This window comes from Capra hircus, chromosome 5 (assembly GCF_001704415.2).
Source record: "Capra hircus breed San Clemente chromosome 5, ASM170441v1, whole genome shotgun sequence".
Taxonomy (NCBI): domain Eukaryota; kingdom Metazoa; phylum Chordata; class Mammalia; order Artiodactyla; family Bovidae; genus Capra; species Capra hircus.
Window position 1 is genome coordinate 19061090 of NC_030812.1, and position 23399 is coordinate 19084488.

At 40.6% G+C, this 23399-nt stretch overlaps 1 protein-coding gene across 2 annotated transcripts in view; it reads right to left on the reverse strand.

Annotated features, from left to right (window-relative positions):
• POC1B (POC1 centriolar protein B) overlaps positions 3647 to 23399 on the reverse strand; it is a 107763-nt gene continuing 88010 nt past the window's right edge. For both annotated transcript variants that reach the window (XM_018047611.1, XM_018047612.1), the window contains 2 exons: positions 8571 to 8789; positions 3647 to 4844 (listed from right to left, as the gene is read on the reverse strand). In XM_018047611.1, coding sequence (XP_017903100.1) covers positions 4740 to 4844; positions 8571 to 8789 — 324 coding nt within the window. In that variant the 3' untranslated portion in view covers positions 3647 to 4739. The remainder of the gene's footprint in view (positions 4845 to 8570; positions 8790 to 23399) is intronic.

A 23399-nucleotide genomic window follows, 5' to 3' on the forward strand; every position in this document is an offset into this window, starting at 1 on the left:
TCCTGGGGAACGCTTCCCTGTGCTGTGCTTAGGCACTCAGTGGTGTCCGACTCTGTGCGACCCCGTGGACTATAGCCCACTAGGCTCCTCTGTCCATGGGGATTCTCCAGGCAAGAATACTGGAGTGGGTTGCCGTGCCCTTCTCCAGAATGCTTCCCTTGCTTGGTATTATAGGGCAGGGCATATGAATCTGTCCCTCAGGAAATACACTAATTAACATACTAAAGGAAACCGATGGGATTACCTGAAACTGTGCAGTATAGCATGGAGAATCCCAGGGACGGGGGAGCCTGGTGGGCTGCCGTCTCTGGGGCCGCACAGAGTCGGACACGACTGAAGTGACTTAGTAGTAGTAGTGCAATATAAAGTAAAAACGGAGCTAATATTTAGGGGTTAACTTGAAAAAAAAAAAAAAAAAACTTTACTCTGGGTCTAGCCTTACACTCCGAAAGAGGGCCTTTGTTAAATGCCTTGTGCAAGCTTTTGAAGGCTTGATAAATTAACCCTGAAATTCTAGAACATAGAACTCTTGAATTTGTTTAGTTGGAAATCTTCTCACTTACATTAAAAGATCAAATTAAAGAAAATATAGTTGGGCAAAATCAATCTTTTAATATCATTTGGGAGGCACACAGGTTCTTTGGAGAATTAAAAGCAACTATCTTTCTCTCCCCAGCAAGAATACTGGAAGTTGCCATGCCCTCCTCCAGATCTTTCCAACCCAGGGATCAAACCCAAGTCTCCCACATCAAGGGCAGATTCTTTACCGTCTAAGCCACCAGGGAAGCCCATTTTTCTCTTGCAAATCTCTACAAATCAAAAACTTAGCTATAGCCCACAATGACCTGAGAGTGAGCCTAATTAATCAGATACAACCTTCCAACAAGGAGAGAAAAAGTGGAAAAGTAGCTTTTAAAACTCCAACAGTTGGAAAGGCTCCTTTGCCTAGAATCTAATTCATAGCCTCCTTAAGGGTTTATCAAGGGCAAGTAAAAATCTTATTTCTTTTCCAAAAGGAGTAAAGCCCTAGTCCTCTGGGCAAGCAAATTTAACTTATTCCAGCTATTATTTATAAACTGTTTATACTGTTTATGGGCTTCACCAGTGGCTCAGCAGTAAAGAATCTGTCTGCAGTGCAGGAGACGCAGGAGACACAGTTTCGATCCCTGGGTTGGGAAGATCCCTTGGAGGAGGGCCCGGTAACCCACTCTAGTATTCTTGCCAGTAGAATCCCACGGACAGAGGAGCCTGGTGGGCTATATGGGGTCGCAGAGTCGGATACAACTGAAGCGAGTCAGCACAGAGCACACAAGTTTATACTGTAAGTTTATATTGTTTATAAACTTACTTTATGTTTATATCTAAGTATATTGTAATGCCGGATTCATAACTGTTACAGTGAAGCTGTCTGTGTGGACTGAATAGCCTATATCACACAGTCTCCAGCCGATCTAGGAGTGAAACTTCCTAGTGCCATGGGACAAAATTGATCACTAAATGCCTTCCAAACGGTTGAATTTATGATTGAGAGACACAGACTACTGGAGACATAGAATGTTGCCAGCATTTCAGTAAACAGAGAATGTCGTGGTCACCGCACCCACCCTCGACTGGGCACCCTGAATTCAGAATGGAGAAAAAAACAGGATACTGGTCCTAGACAGTTAAGATGCGTACCAAAGGAAGAATTTCAATAAGCCCAGACTTTTGCATCTTCTCATACATAGAAAAGTGCTAAAATTCATTAGCTTGAGCTATCTGGTTTTCTTCAACAGTAATCTTTTAATGTTCTGACTACCTAGTTTGTATTTGTTAGGTTGTTTTATTTGCAAAACTTATATTTGTCCTGGATCCTGTCTTACCTGTTTAGAAAAAGTCCCTTAGAGTTATCTGAGAGGCTGTATATCGGACTTAAGTCTTCCATAAGTGCACTGAGTAAAATCTTCTCAACTTTTAGGTTGAGCATTTTTTTGGATAGCTATCTGTTGAGCTCCTCCTATGAACTGTGCTAGTTTGAGAATCTAAAGATGCCGACCGTGCTTACTCTTTGAAGAGGTCAGTTCACAGTGGAAGAGGCAGAACTGGGGCGGTGTTGCAATCTTGTTGTACCAGGGCTAGGCAGGGAGTGAATGGAGGGTTACTATTTCACAGAGGCTGATTAGGAAGGGCACCTGTGAAAAGGCAACAGGTGAGCTGGGCTGGAATGTTATGAGGGATGCCTGGGGACAGGGCTCCCGGCAGAGGAAATGGCAAGGCCAGTGCTCGCAGGGGGGAGCCGTTTTGCTTCTACAAGGGAAGCAAAGAAGCCACTGTGACCAAGGGCAGTAAGTGTGGCCCCCAAGGGGAAGAGGAGGTCTAAACTGAAGGGGTGGGGAGCATATCACCACTGTCAAACCTTGGGCTTCTACTCCAAGATGGGAGGCCCTGAAGGGTTTGGAGCCGAAAGAGCCACATGTTTGAACTCCGTCTTTTCAAGAACCACTCTGGCCTGCTGTCCAAAGGTGATGGTGGAGACAGTTAAGAGGTACTGCAGTCATTTTGGGAAGAGACAATGGTGGCCTGTTTTGGTGGCTGATGGAGGGGTGAGAAATGATCTGGTCTCTCATATCTTCTCATAAGATTTGCTGAAGGAATGGCAGTGGGGTGTAGGATCAAGGATTCAAGGATAACTCCAACCTGACTGCCTTGAAGGAGCGTTGGAGGTCCGGAGACTAGGGGAGAGAGGAGCTGGCTGGTGGTTGAGGGTACAGTAGGGACTAGCTTTGAGCACTTTCAGAGACGGCCTGCCAGGTCTTCCAAGTGGAGATGTTGCTCACGCAGCGAATAGGCAGCTAGGACAAATGTGAGGCTGGAATTCAAAGGAAAGAATCCTCAAAAGCATAAACAAAGGTGTGGGGGAGGGAAGGAGGGTTATAAAATATCCCTCCTGAAAAAGTTTTAAGGCTTTCAAACTTCTGTCATCACTGTTTTTATATCACTTATAATAAAGGTCTATGGCCATAAAAGTGTGTGGCAACACCATGTTGCAGGAAGTGGCTACAGCTGGTCAATAGTTTCTAAACTGTCGGCCTGAGGCCAATAGCACCAAATCTCCTGTGAGCTTGTTAGAGATGCAAATTAGTGGCCCTGCCAGACCAGACCTAGTGAATCATAAGCCCGGGGAAAAGCACCGGAACTGTTTTGACAAGTTCTCTAAGAGGTTGTTATGAAGGTTAAAGTTAAGTGAGCTAGATAAGAAATTTTAGTATTATTTCTAGATTTTAATCATTTAAAAAGAAACAACTTTTTTTTTAAAGGTAAAATATCTTTATTGTTTGAAGAATAAAAAAGTAAACAAAAATTGGTATGACATTTCATTTCTTAGTCTTCTCAACAAGGTTATAAAAAATACAATGCCACTTAGTCTTATAAACTCTTGAAACGGTCTAGAAGTTCCTACTTAGTATTGTATAAAAAGGCACTTAAAACACCCTGGATGATGAAACAAAACCACCTCATAAATACAATTGAAATCACTTTGAGATATTTCTCAATATAGACCCATATGTAAATAGGACTTTTTTCTTTTCCAGAACATAGTATCTTCCCCAGGGTATGCCTGCAGGCATCATGAATGTGGACTGTCTTCTCCCACCTTCTGTTTTTGATATAGGTTAACAGAAATGCAAGCTAAATTCTTTTTTTTTTTTTCCAATTTAATCTCTTATTTTGTTTAAAATAAAATTCTTAAATTATAACCAAGATCTTTTAGAATGTTTTACTCATTTTCATTTTGTTTCAAATCACAATTAAAAGAAAGAGGTAGACAACGATGCAAATAAATGTTCTTTTAAAGTCCTTATATTCAGGTACCAAAATCACCCTAAACATTCCTGAAGCATGTGAACACACATGGGTGTATATTTTTAAGTATTGCTGTTGCATGGTTCTGGGTTTTGAGGATTCTGCACTAATTTAATCTTCATAAACTGATATCATAGATTTGGATATAACCAAAAACATTCAGTGCCTTCATCTACGGAAGAAGATATATGCACTTCACGTATTTCTAACTCTTCATTTTTTTTCAGGTTGGTCAAAGAATAAGCTATGTATGCTGTAAATTAAATCAAAATCCCTGCCATATGTCCTGTATGTGCTGTTGCTAATTAAAATAAGTGTATTCTTGCTGTGGAAATTCTGTGGTTTGAGAGTCTGTGAGATCATCTTCTCATCAAATGGCATAGGTAAGAAAGAGTAAATTTTTTAAACTGAGAAATACAAGTCAGATCATTAATTCATTCTCTGCACATACAATGCTATTTTAGAGTTAAGTGAATTATTTCACCCTAAGGGTACTGTTCACTAAAGAAGTACACTAATTGTTGAAGGAATTGCCTGGACATGGTCAATTTGAAATAACAATGAAATCCAAAGATTTGGTTATTTTCCTGGCAGGATTTGAACTATTAACTAACATTTAAAAAATACTATGGGGGGGAAATATAGAGCCACTTGAATGCTTATCACTTTATTAGTGGAACCATAAATAGTAATGATTTGAATTAGTCCTAGACATTGATTAGTATGTTTAAACTGGTCCTTAATTATGCCTTTTCTGCCTTTTGTTCTGTTGCTCACCCTTTTAAGAAATGCCATGCCAATTCGCACATGGTTGTGTTGCATGAAGCAGCTGGTACTGCCTTCCTGAGTATATGTACATGTGTTCATTTCTCATGCCTCTGCTCATACTTTTCTGTTCAAATTTTCTGTTGGATTGCATTGAAAAGCTTTTGCTGATTTTCAAGGCAGTCTTTCAGCTTATCCTCTGTCAAAGTCAGTCGCTGCTCCAAGATTGAAACAGTCTGCAAAAAAAGGAGGACAGAGTCATCAGGGCCTGGTGACCTGGTGGTGAGAATGATGGTGATAATCTCTGCACTGATCTTTTTCAGAACTGTAATGCCTACCCTCTTGCCAGGAGGTTGGCTCAGAGATGAGCTCCGGAACTTGCTCTGTTTCTGCACCCCACCACAGGGCAAAGCACTGCCAAGCCGTTTGAGGAAAAGGGGAAAAGAGGAAGCATTTAAGGAAACAGGAATAAATGACAGTCTCTATGGACAGTTCTAAAGTCTGATCTTCTGAAGCATCGATGCCAGAGAAGAGGCCACATGAGGCTGTTAAATAGTGTCCCAGGTAATGTGGAACGTGGGAGGTGGGACGGAATGCCACATGCCCCACGACTACTTAAATGGCATCCCTGGCCATTCTGCCACAATCAATCCATATGGGCCATATCTATACTACCCTAGACAGCTGGATACCTAGCTTACCTTGAAAATATAATGACTGCCACTCATTTCTGCACCCAGAAGATGACAACAGCACCTCACAGAGCTGGTAGGAAGACTGAATGAAATCAGGCATGTAAAATGCTTAAGCTGGTGCCTGGCACAACAGGACTTTATGAATCTTAGCTATTCTAACTCCTTCGGCTAGTGAGTGAGTATATGACTATACACACACACACGACTACTTTTAAATTGTGATTATTGATTACTTTGCTTCAGTTCTTTTTTTTTTTTTTAACTTCACTATAAACTGGATTCAGGAAATTGCACACTAAAAAGTATCAATGAATTCTCATGAAAGAAACAGCCTTGCGACCAGCACCAGGTCAAGAACTAGTCCCTCGCATGCACCTTCCCCCGTAACAGCCACTATCCTGACCACTATAATAATAATCTGCATGTTTTTATGGTTTTATCTTTCAAGTATGCATCCCTAGAAACTACAACTTTATCTTATCCATTTAATCTGCAGATTCCCCACTTCCTTGCTTTATTTTCTTTAGAATTTGTCTATTTACAGGCTCAGGCCATCTGACCTGTAGATTCCCTACGAGACTGGATTTTAGGGACTGTGTGCTCCAGATACAGTTAAATCTGTTCTTTTACTCTCTGTATTTTATATAAATTGGAAACGGGATCCAAAGGCTTGATAAGACTCAGGCTAGATCCCTCGGTAAGTCTCTTCTTTCTTTAGAGGGCAATGACATTCTATTTCCATTTATTAGTTGGGATGGTTTACAAAATACACTTCTCATATATTATTTGGTTCCATTCATACAGGAAAAGCAGCATAAATGCATGGTTACTTTAGTGAATAAGTTTCAAGATAATGAATTGATTCCCTATCAGTTTGTGACAGTAATCAGTTGTTCTTTTTTTTTTCTTCTATTATTTAATAGTTTTTTTCCTCTCATATTGCATACTACAGATTATGATTTGTTATGATTGGCCTGGAAAACAGGCCAATCAAAATTAAAGCTGGCATGAGGTTGAGAGAAAAACTGCCTTTTAAAGGCAAGAGATGTCTGATAAATACAAAGTCACCTCCAGCACAATACTGCAATACTGTTAATGATCGAAATTAACAGCAATGCTCATAATACTTTCTAATATTTCTTGGGTGCCTACTATGCTCCAAGCTTCTTGCCTGATATTTACATAAATTATCACAATGCAAAAAGCAAAACCTTTCGATATGTATATTATCAACATCTATAACACTGGTTAACTCCAGTTACCTACTGTCTGAAAAATTATAATGAGAAAGTGATGTTGTTGGGTTGGCCCAAATGCTCGTTTGAGTTTTTCTGTAACATCTTATAACTTATAGAAAAGCCTGAACGTTTTGGCCAACCCAAACCAACCTGCACTGAATTCTAAACACTGCCACAGGGTTCGGAGATACTCAAGTCACCTGTCACTGACGCGTTCATGTCGCTGGATTCGCCCACAGAGTCGCACTGCCCCCACTTTGCAAGCGTGCTGTGCCTGCTTCCCACTTCTCTCGTATTTGAAGGGCAGCCAGGCCTTCAAAGGCAAAAAAAGTAGAGGCTCTCAAGAAAGTTCAAAGTGATCCGTTTACCCTTGAATCAGGGAAGAAGGTGAAACGGGTCACAAGGCGGATAGAGCAGAGGATGGAAAGACCCTCAAGAGGACCTGCCACTCAGGGTGACAGCGCACGTGAGGAGCCAGGGCCCTGGGCAACAGGCCCATCAAAACTAAGGCTGGCAGGAGGTCGAGAGAAAAACTGCACTTTAAAGGTGAGAGACGTCTGATAAACACAAAGTCACCTCCAGCACAATACTGCAAAGCAAAAATTGGTGATTTTCCTATGAGTTTTCACTGAACAAATCTTATGACTCCAAGGTCTCACAAGACTTGTTCCCACAACCTGTCATGACCCATATCCATGTCCCTTAACTACAAGGTTCGGAGATGTTATCTAAAGGGTGAAATTTTTAATTACTGGCTCTAAACCCAGAAGGGAACGTTAAAAGACCCATGCCAAGGCCTTGAATTCTCTGGAGATGAGAACTGGACATCTGGACGATTCTTAATAGCCTGGGCGATTATAATGTACAGCCAGGGTTAATTGTACATTAACTTCTATGCAAGATAACTTCTATGCAAGAGCTATTTCAACTCAAAATATTTATTCTGGGAAAGTAATCGACATCTCTAGTTCATGTCATAGCTTCTTTCTGTATAACTTGGGACAGCATCTGCTCTGACAAATATTAGTGTCCTCATCCTATTTATCAAAGAATGATAAGATTTATTCAAAAGAAACACCAAGGAGAGCTGGAAGGACAACTTTTGATGTATCCATTTTAATACACTGCTTCCATTAAATGACATTTAAATTTCCTGGCCAAGAGTTGGAAGACCTTTGGTATGTTAAGATTCATAGTATTCCTTCTTGGCAAAGGTAAACTGGCATTCAGTAAAGCAATTATCCTTCAATAAAAAAATAAATTAAAAAAATTGCTTAAATGTAATTGAAAGGGATTAAGCCATTATGTCTTTCCTTTTCACTGTAAAATTATTCATTACAAGCATGACTATATAATGAAATTTAATAAAAGAATGTATACAGTCTGGTAAAAAAAAAAAAGAATGCTGAAAGTCATCCTGTGCAGTAAAAAATAAATTACAATTTAGCATCAATTAAACAAAAAAAAAAAGACTGGGTAATAATCTAAAAGGGGAATGTAAAAACCTCATCTCCAGAACAGAGTGTCCCGTAAGAAGCTTTGAAATGAGGGAAGTTATACACTGGACAGAGGGAATTATGTGAAAACTAAAAGCATTGCCAATATTTCATTCTAAGTGAAATGATTAATCCCAATACATTTTTTCTTTTGGCCTTAAATATTTCTTTGATAATATCCAAGATCTGAATACACTGTATCAGAAAATTCTTAGGGCAAAACATTGCTGTTCAGAATCAAATCTCTAGCATGAAGTACCACAACAGTTCTCCACTGTCTCCTCCCCTCCCTTCTGGTCCTCAGATGCCAGAAGGAGGATGGTGTGTGCATGCGCACACGTTCACATACGCACGGGCTCAGACCCTGTCTCCACAGGACCTAGAGCATCTCAGCAGAGCACGCGCTGCTCTGTCGACTACCACCTTTGAGCTTGCTAAGAAAGAAAGTGTCCCCGCTGCTCTGCCAGTTCTGCAGCCTGCTGTAGCCAGGACTTTGCGCATCCTACCTCTAAGTGTGAAGCATGCCAACCCACCTGTGTCAAAACATTGAGCTGTTCCATAATATGCTCCAACGCGTCGGTCACAGCAAGCGGTATGCTTCTTTGACTCTCAGAAGGGAGGTCACTTATGTCTTCTGTTTTCTTTTTCAAGACTGTAGGTGGACATTCTGATGCCATTAAAGAAGGATTCAAGAAATATCCGCAGATCTCTTCACCCGTGTCTGGTAGAGTTCTAACAGTTGTTTCTGTTGTCTTTGACACCACAGAAAAGATGGGAAGAGTTATATTTTCCAAACTTTAAAAATTATATACAAAATATATAGACAGTTTCAATATTCCTCTTTTAGACGCCCAACTTGCATTTAATTTTCATCTTCAACTACTGCAAATTACAAGAGGAAAAAAAGGCTAAAAAAGAGAATGGAGGAAATTCACAATTTTCCTTGATTTTTTTTCAGTGAAATATAGTTTGTATGTTGTATGTATCTGTCTGAAGGATGAGGTGTTATACATTTAAACAGGTTGTTAAATGCTGATTCTTGATTTTAAAAGTCACGTCAATTAAGACGACTGTTATTTGACTTCTGAGGGGAGGAGACGATGGCAGCCTACAAGGACTTGGGCTTGAGTCCTCTCGTAAAACACCAAAATTACAACCAACTGCTGAAGAACCATTGAGAAAAAAAGACTGAAACCCATCAGAAAAGATATTCTACACTCAAAGATGAAAAGGAAGACACAGCAAGGTGGTAGGAGCGGTGCTTTCCCAAAATAATAAAGTCCCATAACCACTGGGTGGGTAATAATTAAATAATTAAACCACAGAGGTATTCCCACAGGAGGGAGAGTTCTGAGCCTCACTTGAGGTTCCCGAACCTGGAGGTCTGGCATCAGGAGGAGGAGCCTCTGACTTTGAAGAGCTTAAGTATAGGAGCTCCACAGGACTGGGTGAAACAGAGACTCCACTCTTGGAGGGCACCCATAAGATTTCAAATGCACTGCGGGCCAGGGTAAGGTAGTGACTCCACAGGAGCCTGGGCCAGGCTGCCTAAGAGTCTTGGAGGGTCTCCTGGGGAGCTGGGGCTGTGGCTCACTGTAGGGTCAAGGACACTAATGGCAGAGAGGCTGGGGAATATTCACCGACATGAGCTCTCCTTGAGGTTGCCACTTTCACACTAAGAACACAGCCAACAGGCTCCAGTGTTGGAACACCTCATGACAAACAACAAGGTGGGAACGCCTTGGGAACACCTCCCAGTGGAGGGAGCCCCACCCATCAGTAGACACACTACCTAAAGTTGTCCTGAATGTACAGCCACCTCTAAACACACACCATGACACAGCCCTCCCACTGGGAAACCTGCACAAAACTCTTAGACCAGACACACCCAGCAGGAGGCAGATACCAGAAGCAAGAGGAACTACAATCTTTCAGTCTGTGAAACAGAAATTGCAATCATAGAGAGTTAGACAAAGTAAGACGACGGAGAAATATGCTCCAGACGAAGGAACAAAATAAAACCCCAGAAGAACAATTAACACAGAGGGGAGATAGGCAAACTACCTAAAAAAGAACTCAGAATAATGAGAGTAAAGATGATCCATGATATCAGAAAAAGAATGGGGGCGCAGGCCAAGAAGATACAAGAAAATATAAAGAGCAAGAAAATATAAACAACAAACAGTTGAACTATACAATAACTGAAATGAAAAATACACTACATGGAATCAATGGCACAATAAATGAAGCAAAAGAAGAAATAAGTGAGCTGAAAGACAGATGGGTGGAAACACTGCCATGGAACAGAATAAAGAATGAAAAGAAATGAGGACACTCTCAGAACCTCTGGAACAACATTAAATGCACCAACATTCCCCTTATAGGGGTCCTAGAAGAAGAGAGAAAGGGTCTGAAAATATTTGAAGAGATAATAGGCAAAAACTTAACTTGGGAACGGAAACAGTCACACAATTCAGGAAGTGCAGAGAGTCCCATATATTAATAGATAAACCCAAGGAGGAACACACCAAGACCAAGACATTAATTAAACTGACAAAAATACAATTGACACCACAGAAATACAAAGAACCATAAGAGACTACTACAAACAACTATATGCCAATAAAGTGGACAACCTAGAAGAAATGGACAAATTCTTAGAAAGGTACAATCTTCCAAGACTGAATTAGGAAGAAACAGAAAGTATGAACCGACAAATCACAAGTACTGAAAGTGAAACTGTGATTTTAAAAATTCCTAACTAAAGTCCAGGACCAGACGGCATCATAGCTAAAGTCTATCAAATATTTGGAAAACAGGAAACATCTATCCCTCTGAAACTATTCCAAAAAACTGCAAAAGAAGAAACACTCCCACACTTATTCTATGAGGCCACAATCATCCTGATTCCAAAACCAGACAAACTGTTGAAGTGGAAGTCGCTCAGTCATGTCCGACTCTTTGCGACCCCGTGGAATTCTCCTGGCCAGAACACTGGAGTGGGTAGCTGTTCTCTTCTCCAGGGGATCTTCCCAACCCAGTGACTGAACCCAGGTCTCCCTCATTGCAGGCGGATTCTTTAGCAGCTGAGCCACCAGGGAGGCAAAACCAGACAAAGATACCACAAATAAAGAAAATTACAGGGCAATATCACTGAACACAGATGCAAAAATTCTCAACAAAATGATAGCAAAGCAAATCCAACGATACGTTTAAAGGATCATCTACCATGATCAAGTGGGCTTTATCCTAGGGATGCAAGGACTTTTCCATGTCCGCAAGTCAATCAGTGTGATATACCACATTAACAAATGAATAATAAAAACCACACGATCCTCTCAATAGATGTAGAAAAAGCTTTTGCCAAAACCCAACATCCATTAATGATTAAAAAACAACAACTCTCCACGATGTGGTCATAGACGGAACCTACCTCAACATATTAAAGGCCATATATGGCAAACCTACAACTGACATCATACTCAATGGTGAAAAACTGAAAGCATTTCCTCTAAAATCAAGAACAAGATGAAGATGTCCACTCTTGCCACTTTAATTCAACATAGTTTTGGAAGATCTAGCCATGCCAATCAGGGAAGAAAAAGAAATAAAAGGAATCTAAATTAGAAAAGAAATAAAACAGTCATAGTTTGCAGGTGATATGATACTGTGTGTGAAGTGTTAAGACACTCAGTCATGTCTGACTCTTTGCGACCTCACAGGCTGTAGCCCACCAGGCTCCTTTATCCATGGGATTCTCCAGGCAAGAATACTGGAGTGGGTAGCCATTCCCTTCTCCAGGGGATCTTCTCAACCCAGGGATTGAACCCGGGTCTCCTGCATTGCAGGAAGATTCTTTACTGTCTGAGCTACCAGGGAAGACCAACATGATTCTATACGTTGATAATCCTCAAGATGCTACTGGAAACCTACTAGAGTTCATCAGTGAATTTGGTAAAGTTTCAGGATAAAAACTTAACATACAGATATCTCTTCCCTTTCTATACACTAACAAGGAAAGATCAGAAAGAGAAATTAAGGAAGCAATCCCATTTACCATTACTTCAAAAAGAATAAAATGCCTAGGAATAAACCTACCTAATGAGGCAATTAAAAGACGCTTACTCCTTGGAAGGAACGTTATGACCAACCTAGATAGCATACTGAAAAGCAGAGACATTACTTTGCCAACAAAGGTCCGTCTAGTCAAAGCTGTGGTTTTTCCTGTGGTCATGTATGGATGTGAGAGTTGGACTGTGAAGAAGGCTGAGCGCCGAAGAATTGATGCTTTTGAACTGTGGTGTTGGAGAAGACTCTTGAGAGTCCCTTGGACTGCAAGATCAACCCTGGGATCTCTTTGGAAGGAATGATGCTAAAGCTGAAACTCCAGTACTTTGGCCACCTCATGCAAAGAGTTGACTCATTGGAAAAGACTCTGCTGCTGGGAGGGATTGGGGGCAGGAGGAGAAGGGGACGACAGAGGATGAGATGGATGGATGGCATCACTGACTCGATGGACCTGAGTCTGAGTGAACTCCGGGAGTTGGTGATGGACAGGAAGGCCTGGAGTGCTGTGATTCACGGGGCCGCAAAGAGTAGGACACGACTGAGCGACTGAACTAAACTGAACTGAATGAGGCAAAAGACCTGTACCATACTCCGAAAACTTTAGGATGCTGATAAAAGAAATTGAAGATGACAGAAACAGATGAAAAGATATCTTTTCATATCTATTTTTAGATGGATCAATATTGTTAAAATGGACATACTACCCAAAGGAATCTACAGATTTAATATAATCCCTATGAAACTACCAATGGCATTTTTCACAGAATTAGAACAAAAAAATTTTTAATTTGTATGGAAACACATAAGACTCTGAATAGCCAAAGCAATCTTGGGAAAGAAAAATGGAGCTGGAGGAATCAGGCTCCCTGACTTCAGATCATACCAAAAAGCTACAGTAATCAAGACAGTATGGTCCTGGCACAGACACAGAAATATAGATCAATGGAACAGGACAGATGCCCAGAAATAAACGTATAACCTATGGTCAGTTAATCTATGACAAAGAAGGCAAGAATACGCAATGGAGAAAAGACAGTCTCTTCAATAAGTGGTGCTGGGGAACTGGATAGCTACATGGGAAAGAATGAAATTAGAACGTTTCTAACGCCATACACTCTCATAAGTCTTTGTGCCATCAGTAGAGCACTTATCACTTCTTGTTCTATTTGTGTTTTCGTGTCTATATTCCCTAGCAGATTATGAGGGTCGCTCTCTGGGAGACATAACTGGGTCATTTTTCTTCCTAAGGTGCCTAGCATAGAGTATGAGACGCAGACTGGGCTCAACATTTGCTAAACTAAATTCAACTGACTGTCCTACATCTGAGGAGCCATCAACAAAATGTAAATATTAATAATTTGACAGTATTTGAAGAGAAGCAAAAACTTAAAGTTAAGATAATACCATTCTCTACTAAAAATTAGTCTTAAACGCCTCCTAAAAGTACAGTCTCTTCCCAGGTGGCACAGCTGGTAAAGAATCCACCAGCCAGTGCAGGAGATACAAGAGATGCGGGTTAGATCCCTGGGTCTGGAAGATCTGCTGGAGAAGGGAATAGCAACCCACTCCTGGAAAATTCCACAGACACAGGAGCTTGGTGGGCTACAGTTCATGGGGTCATAAGCAGTCAGACATGAGCACACACACACATACACGTACGCATGCACACACGCACACGCACGCGCGCGCGCACACACACACACACACACACAGGCACAATGAGGGAGCAATATAAGCATTCATCACTTACCTGAAAATCACTGCTTGATTTTTATCCCTTGAAAGCATATTTGATGGTTTCTGGTGATATAGCATAAGGATTTTGTGACAAGCATGAATGCAAAAGGAGGCACTTCACATGTAAAGTGAAAGTGAACGTTGCTCAGTCATGTCCGACTCTTTGTAACCCCAGGGACTATACAGTCCATGGAATTCTCTAGGCCAGAATACTGGAGTGGGTAGCCTTTCCCTTTTCCAGGGGATCTTCCCAACACAGGGATTGAACCCAAGTCTCCCCTATTGCAGGCAGATTCTTTTCTCCTGCGCCACCTGGGAAGCCCTAAAATAAGTCCGTTTGGGCTTATTATTAACATGTCTAGTTTTGCTTTAATTCTGTAAGTAGAAAATAAAACAAAGCGAGAACAGTCTATCTAAAAGTGGTCTTGACCCCTCCAGCTAAAGTAAGTTTCCCATCATTGAAGGTTCAAAAATAGACTTGGGATGGTCACTTGTCAGGGATATTGTGAGAAATATACAAACATCAGATCAGGAAATTCAAACTGAATGCCCTTTAAAAGTCCTTTCCATTCCTGACATTCTGAGAGTTTTTAAGTCACTACACACACACTACTCTCTCTCATAAAATGCCTGCCTGAAATAGACTAGGATAACAAAAAATATCTTTTGCCTAGACAAAAATAAAAGCAAAGACTACTTTTCAAAGAAAGAATGGATCATTTATTTTCAATGAGAACATTCAGAATCAAGATTAGAAACTCCAATTATCTTTATATGGTATCTAAAACAATGAAGATATACCATTTATTCAAATAAGATTGTTTTATTTTAGCACGTATGGGTCTGGAAAATTCTAGACGCCAAAGATATTAGGAACTAGATATAGGAGTATATTAGGAATTAGATATAGGAGTATATTAGTTTCCTACCATGACTTAAATTACTCACAAGTTTAGTGGCTTAAAACAACACAGATTTACTCTCTTAAAGTTCTGAAGGTCCAGATCGATTTTATGGGGCTAAAGTCAAGGTGTCAGCAGAGTTCCCCCCAGAGTTCCTTCTGGTGGTTCTGGGGGCAATCTATCCTTGCCCTTTCCAGCTCCTTGAGGATGCTGCCACTTGTAGCTCTAGGCTCCATCACTCTGACCTCCACTTCTCTACCTCCCATGCCTCCCTTTTCACCCTCTAAGGACCATTGTGATTGCACTGGACCATAATCTGGGATAATCTCCCATCCCAAGATCCTTAACTTGATCGTATTTGCAAAGCCCCTTTGCCATGTGCATGCCTGCTTGGATGCTCAGCGGCTTCAGTTGTGTCTGACTCTTAGCGGCTCCGTAGGCCACAGGCCACCAGGTTCCTCCCAGGTTCCATGGGATTCTCCACACAAGAATACTGGAGTGGTTGCCATCCCCTCCTCCAGGGGATCTTCCCTACCCAGTGATCGAACTGGCATCTCTTCTGTCTCCTGAATTGGCAGGTAGGTTCTTTACCACTAGCGCCACCTGGGAAGCCATGTAAAGAAAGACATTGACAGATGCTGGGGACGAGGACGTGGACATCTTTCTGGACCATTACTCTGCCTAATGCAAGAAGTGAATGAACAAAAGAGACCCTGTTGACATGGGCTTATATTCCAGTGGGTAAATATATAGATATGTGATGTAATCTCAGGTAGTAACAAGGGTTATAAAGAAACATAAAACTGGGTAAGGTGTTACATTATGATTTAACTCCACTGATGATGCATTTTTTAATGGGAAGAAAGGTAGAGAATAAATTTGGGGCATGTTAAGTTTGAGATGCTTATGTGATTTCCAAAGGGAAAAGTCATGGATATAACTGGAAATACATGAATCTAGATTTCTGTGGAGAGCCTGGGGCTAAAGATGTAAATTTGGGAATTATCAAAATATATATGGGCTTCCCAGGTGGTGCTAGTCATAAAGAATCTGCCTACAATACAGGAGACCCAGGTTTGATCCCTGGTCCAGGAAGATTCCTTGGGGAAAGGAAGAGCAACCCACTCCAGTATTCTTGCCTGGGAAATCCCATGGACAGAGAAGACTGGCAGGCTATAGTCGATGGGGTTGCAGAGTCGGACACAACTGAAGTGGCTTAGCACGCAGCATAGAAAATATATATATTTACCAGTTTTTACAATGGATATAAATGAACAGCCAGGTGAAGAGGTACATAAGGCAAGGTCTGGAAGGGTACCACTTGCAGAAGCTTCTGTTCCCTTGGAGTTGGGGTGTGAGGCATGTAACTCTTTATAGCAACGAGTCTAAGAACCAAACAGAATAACTGCAAAGACTTTAGAAGGCAGGAAGAAAGGAGGAGGAAAGGAGACTCGCGGCTCATGTAGAAGGAGAGGTGCTGGACTAGAAGCCAAGTAAGGAGAAGGGAGTGGTCACCAAGACCAAGTCCTATAGAAAGGCTGATGTGGCGGAGCCATCGGAACCTGGACAGGAGTGGAACGGTGGGGGCAAAAGCTGAACTGGGGTGAATTCCGAAAAGTGAAAAAGGAAAATGAAAGCAGGAAGACTGAATGTATGCCTTTCTTTTAAGGAGTTTTGCCAAAAAGGAGGGCAATGCGATGGGACTTGGAAACAGATGAGGGGTCAAATGAAGTTTTCCTTTTGAAAGATGAGAACTACATTACAAATGTGTGCTGATGAAAAAGATCAAACGGAAAGAGAGGACTGATGTCCCAGGACAGGGAGGGTTAGGGTTAGGATTAGGCAGTACTGAGAGCTCCTGGAGTTTTGTATGAGTAAATTTAAGGGGAAGTCAGTCAGCATGGCTGGCTAGTCAAGTTCAGTTGCTTGGGCGTACAGAGTTGGCAGAAAAATTTAATCAGGCTGAAGTTTTTTGGGGTGACTACAATGGAGAGAGAAAGGGGGCAAGGACATGGCTATGATGATGACTATAGAATCTAAGCCCACAAAGAAGAGATGTGCACGCAGACACAGAACATGAGCAATAAAAAGGCAGAGGCTCGGTGGATTGGAGCTCCTTCTGGGGCTGATGAATTATCAAACCTGGAAGACTAGAGGACGTGGTGGCCAGTGAGTGGGAGGCTTTACACCGAGTTTACCATCAACACAAAGGATTCAGATGGTTACTGAGTTCATCTGAGAATCCTGACCAGGAGAGGACGGATGTATTTCAGAAGTGAGTCAGAGTGTTGCTCTGCCTTTGGTTCTTGCCTTGAGGTCAAAAGCCAGTGTTAACCAAGGTGTGGATGGGTTAATCAGAGAAACGGAACACAGAGCTATGGAGTCACCCGTATGGGCTTGTCACAAGGCCACAACACAGGCAGGATTCGTTCTCGGCTTCTAACACTCTTAGGAAGAAAAGGCTGTTCATCCTGAAAGAGAAAACCACATCTATTTCATATCTGCACAGTGTATCATACATCCTTGTAAGAACATACTTATCTGATCCAGTCGGATTGATTTAAAAATATTTCTAGGATAGGATCAGAGAATGTCATGTGAAATTTGTGTCTCCCAGACTAAATTCGCTGAGCTGAGAAAGCCTTCTGTTTATCCCTTGGGAAAAATTATACATCTTTTTTTTTCTCAAAGAGAGAAAAAAGAGGCTTTGGGGATAATGTTTTCCTGAGGGTTTTGATTTCTCTTCTTCAAACCAAATTGGAAAATTTCATTTTTGTCAGAAGACTTGAAAAACACCCCTGCCTCAATGCAGCTATCAACTAGAATATCTGAATGATTAACTCAGTGCCCTTGGAAATGACAGCCAAGGCCATAAATCTGTCTGTCTTTGTTTTTAATCTTTACTATCATCTCCAGAGAAGCTTATTAGTTTTGAAGCCATGAATAGGTAGGATAGAGGTAGGAAAAATAAATCTGTGCAAAAATATCCTTCCATGTTTCATGATTAGGCAAACATAAGCTATGAATCCCTTAAAGGAATATTTGTCTTCATATGCCCTGTGCTGAGTCTCAAATCGTGCACTGTATCAGATAAATCTTAATTAATGATAAAGCACTACCCAGAATTATCTAGGGGAAGTGGAGAAAGAGAGCAGGTAGTCCATGAACTAAAATTAGTACTCTCCCTTCTGAGTTAATATACAACTAAAAATGCTATTCCCAGTATTCTAGATGAATATAAAACTAATAAAACTTTCTGTAAATTCCAAAGAGAAAACACGTAGTTATTACATTTCTTGTAAATCCTGCTGTTATACCCCAAAGGCCTACAGAGTAAGGAATTTATTCTTATTATCTCTTTCCTATGGAATCAACAAGAACATTTTATGCAAACTGCTGAAATGACTAGGGTAGAAATCAACCATTATTTACAGCAATACCTCACTCTGTTCAAAAAAGGTGTGTGTGCGTGTGAATCTAAATTCTGAGGCAGGTAGTAGCTTATCCTGTACAGTGATGTACTGCTTTAAAAGATGTTTTACATTCAAGAAAGGATCACACCTTGCAAAAACTGAAGTTTGATTTGGAAGACCACATTTGGTTTAGTTGCACTCACATCATGTCTCAAAAAAAAAAAAAAACAAAACAAAAACACCAACACCACATCTGTTCATCTTTCAGAAAGCTGCCCCTTCCCTGTATGCACATCAACCATCCAGTGAAATTAATATAGGCATGAATAAGAGATGTAACCTCACTGCAACACTAACATTTCTGAATGAATCTGGAATCCTTCTCTTTTCATCTCATAATAACTGATGTTTTTAAGTTCCAACTTTGCTCTTAAAATTCAATGAAAATACCAAGTGAAGTTGAGTCAAAAAGAGAAAGACAAATACCATGATATCATTGATATGTGGAATCTAAAATATGACATAAAAGAACTTATCTGTGAAACAGACTCACAAACATTGAGAACAGCCTTGTGGTTGTCAAGAAGGTGGGGGAGGAATGGCTCAGGAGTTTGCGATCAGCAGAAACAAACTCATATATGGAATGGATACACAAGGTCCTACTGGATACCACAGGGAACTATATTCAGTGTCCTATGATAAACCGTAATGGAAACCAATAGGAAAAGGAATGCATATATATGTATAACTGAATCACTGTGCTGCACAGCACAGATTACCATACACTGTAAATCAGTTGTAATCAACTTTTAAAGAAATTCAGTGAAAAGGTGTAAGAATAATAGAGCAACCCTCTCCCCCACCTTAAGAAATAAAGTCTACTCTCCCTCTCCCTCTTAAAGGATGCCACCATCTCGAATATGGTGTCTGTCACCCCAAGCTATGTCCCTTTGCTTTTATCACATAAGCTGACATCCCTAAATAGCAGTATTGCTTTTACATGTATTCAAGTTCACATAAAAAGTACTGTTAGGTCCCTTTAGCAGTTGCTGTTAACCAATATTGTTGGATTTGCTACAGGTAAGTCTGCTTCACTTATTTTCACTGCCAAATAGCATTCCACTGGTGGATTATTCCATAATTTATGCATCCTTTGTACTGGTAACTAGCATTGAATTCCATAGTAAGCACTCTTATAAATGTGCCTAGTACACAGGAAGGTGAGTTTCTCTAGAGTCATAGTTTTACCGGATATTCTCCCAAATGGTGGGATCTACCTACTGTTCCCTGAGCAGAAGAAAATCTCCCCCTTTTCTACAGAGTCAAAAATATTTGATAGACATTTTAAATTTTAACAAAATAATGGACAGGAAATGATTTCTCAAAGTTTTAATTTTACTGTGCATTTCTTTGATTACCGATGACTTGAGCATATTTTACGTGTTGCAAATTGCCTATTTAAGTCTTCTGTCCACTGTTTAGTTGGTCTACTTCTCTTTTTTCTAATTAATATTTAAGAGTGCCTCATATAGAGAACTGCAAATCAGAACTACAGTGAGGTACCACTTCACGCTGGTCAGAACGGCCATCATTTAAAAAAAAAATAGAATTACCATGTAACATGGCAATCCCACTCCTGGGCATATATCCAGACAAAACTACTATAATTCAAAAAGATACATGCACACTTATGTTCATAGCAGCACGATTCACAACAGCTAAGACAAGGAGGCAACCTAAATGTCCTTTCACAGATGAATGCATAAATCAGATGTGGTACATACACACAGTGCTATTCAGTCATAAAAGAGAATGACACCATGCCTTTTGCAGCAATATGGATGTGACTAAAGAATATCATACTAAGTCAGTCAGAAAGAGAAAGACAAACACACGATATCACTTACATGTGGAATCTGAAACACGACACGGATGAACCTGTCTATGAATCAGAAACAGAATTAGGAACAGAGAGAATAGACGTCATAACTGAATCACTCTGCTATACAGCAGTAATTAACACGACATTTTAATCCAGCTATATGTTGGTAAAATAAACAAAAAAGTGTTCCTGATATACTATGGATGTCAATACTTTGTTTATATGTGTAACACATCCCATACTCTGTGGACTGGGTTCACTTTTATTTTATGGGATATTTTTTTACAGATGTTTTTGCTTTAAATGTAGTCAAATTTATTAAACTTTTCCTTCTATGATTTGTACATTTTATATTTTGCTTAAGAATCCTTGCCTACCCAAAATACAAATATGTTCCTCTGTTTTCTTTTAGAAGTGTTGAGGTATAGTTTTTCACACTTAAGGCTTTAACCCGTCTGCTATTAATTTTGTTTGTGGTTAAAAGTAAGAACATAATTTTATTTTTTTCCAAATAGCTAGCCGTCCCAGCAACATTTACTGAACAGTCGATTTAGTGGCTACCTCATCTTCATGGGTCCATAGAGTCAGGCCTTTCATATACCAACCATCTGCATTTGTGTGGTTCTGTCTATGTGGACTCTTTGTCTCACCCTGTAACAATACCGCGCGCGCGCGCGCGTGTGTGTGTGTGTGTGTGTGTGTTAGTCGCTCAGTTGTGTCCCACTTTGCAACCCTGTGGACTGGAGCCCATCAGGCTCCTCTGTCCAAAAAATTCTCCATGCAAGGATACTGGAATGGATAGCCATTCCCTTCTACACGTGAATCTTCCTGACCCAGGGATCAAACCTGGGTCTCCTGCATCACAGGCAGATTCTTAACCACCTGAGCCACCAGGGAAGCTCTTTCCTAGAGCTTAATGACTCTCCAGCTTTCAAAGAGGTTCAAAATTGCCCTCGGTATTTTTGGTCCTTTGCTCTTCCATATATGCCATGAATCAACTTTCTGGTTTCATTACAAATCTTATTGGGATGTTTATTGGAACTACCTTGAATTTGTAGATTTATTTGGGGAGATCACAATAAACTGGAAAATTCTGAGAGAGATGGGAATACCAGACCACCTGACCTGCCTCTTGAGAAATCTGTATGCAGATCAGGAAGCAACAGTTAGAACTGGACATGGAACAACCGACCGGTTCCAAATAGGAAAAGGAGTACGTCAAGGCTGTATATTGTCACCCTGCTTATTTAACTTATATGCAGAGTACATCATGAGAAACACTGGACTGGAAGAAACACAAGCTGGAATCAAGATTGCCAGGAGAAATATCAATAACCTCAGATATGCAGATAACACCACCCTTATGGCAGAAAGTGAAGAGAAACTCAAAAGCCTCTTGATGAAAGTGAAAGAGGAGAGTGAAAAAGTTGGCTTAAAGCTCAACATTCAGAAAATGAAGATCATGGCATCCGGTCCCATCACTTCATGGGAAATAGATGGGGAAACAGTGGAAACTGTGTCAGACTTTATTTTTTGGGGCTCCAAAATCACTACAGATGGTGACTGCAGCCATGAAGTTAAAAGACGCTTACTCCTTGGAAGGAAAGTTATGACCAACCTAGATAGTATATCAAAAAGCAGAGACATTACTTTGCCAACTAAGGCCCGTCTAGTCAAGGCTATGGTTTTTCCAGTGGTCGGGTATGGATGTGAGAGTTGGACTGTGAAGAAGGCTGAGCGCCGAAGAATTGATGCTTTTGAACTGTGGTGTTGGAGAAGACTCTTGAGAGTCCCTTGGACTGCAAGGAGATCCAACCAGTCCATTCTGAAGATCAGCCCTGGGATTTCTTTAGAAGGAATGATGCTAAAGCTGAAGCTCCAGTACTTTGGCCACCTCATGCAAAGAGTAGACTCATTGGAAAAGACTTTGATGTTGGGAGGGATTGGGGGCAGGAGGAGAAGGGGAGGACCGAGGATGAGATGGCTGGATGGTATCACTGACTCGATGGACGTGAGTCTGATTGAACTCCGGGAGTTGGTGATGGACAGGGAGGCCTGGCATGCTGCAATTCATGGGGTCGCAAAGAGTCGAACACGACTGAGCGACTGAACTGGACTGAACTGAACTGAACAGACTGAACATCTTTATGTGGAAAAGGCAATGGCACCCCACTCCAGTACTCTTGCCTGGAAAATCCCATGGACGGAGGAGCCTGGTGGGCTGCAGTCCATGGGGTCACTAAGAGTCAGACATGACTGAGCGACTTCACTTTCACTTCTCACTTTCATGCATTGGAGAAGGAAACGGCAACCCACTCCAGTGTTCTTGCCTGGAGAATCTAAGGGACGGGGGAGCCTGGTGAGCTACCGTCTATGGGGTCGCACAGAGTCAGACACAACTGAAGCGACTTAGCAGTAGCAACATCTTTACCACCTTGAGCCTCCCTATCTACAAATAAAATATTCCAAAACACATGGCACATTTAATAAATTCATGTTATCCTCTTGTGGAGGCCACTCTAGTATTTTCTGTGTCTTTTGAATTTTAGTATATGTGCTGCAAAAGCAAATACACCAGCACCACTTTAGTATCATGGTAATGTACACAGAGGACCAACCAAACCAACAAGCCAAATGTACTCCTCAAATAACCATCCTCATTGTTTTTGAAACATAAAATCACCACAGAATCAAAAGGATTATTTAGATTATTTAAATTTCTGAAAAATTATTTCCTGGGCTTGCTGACTCCCTGATATAAATAATGCCATCCCTTGACATTTTTTTACAAGCTTATCTACTACTCCTTAAAACTCTTCAAGTGCCAAGTTCAGGAGAAGTAAGCTGTGTGTAAAAAGTCATGTTTTAATTGTATACATAAAATAACTCATGTTTCATGCTTTGCTCACTTGAATAAGACTAGCTTCCTCACTGTGTTTTAATACTATAAAGAAGCAATTTTAAGGCAGGAATTCATCCAATCATTTAACAAAGCTACATTCAGAAAACTGGCAAGCTTTACAGAACATCTTTTAGAGGGCAAATATTATATTTATTTATGGTTCTACTCACCAGCTAGCATAATGTGAACATTCTAGTATGATTAATGACAACTGTGATTGTAACAGGAATGTATATTCACAGCTGGGTACTGAGAACCACTGTTTTATTTATTATTCATTATATCATTCAAAAAACAGAGTGAAAGCTTTCTATGTGATCTCGGTATACACAGTGCACTTTATATTAGTTGATTTTAATTTGCATTTGCAAATTAATGAAGTCATTCCTCCTCTTTCCCAAATAGATGCAATTTGTCCCTGTTCTAAATCTCTATAAAAATTCAAATTTTGTTTCTTA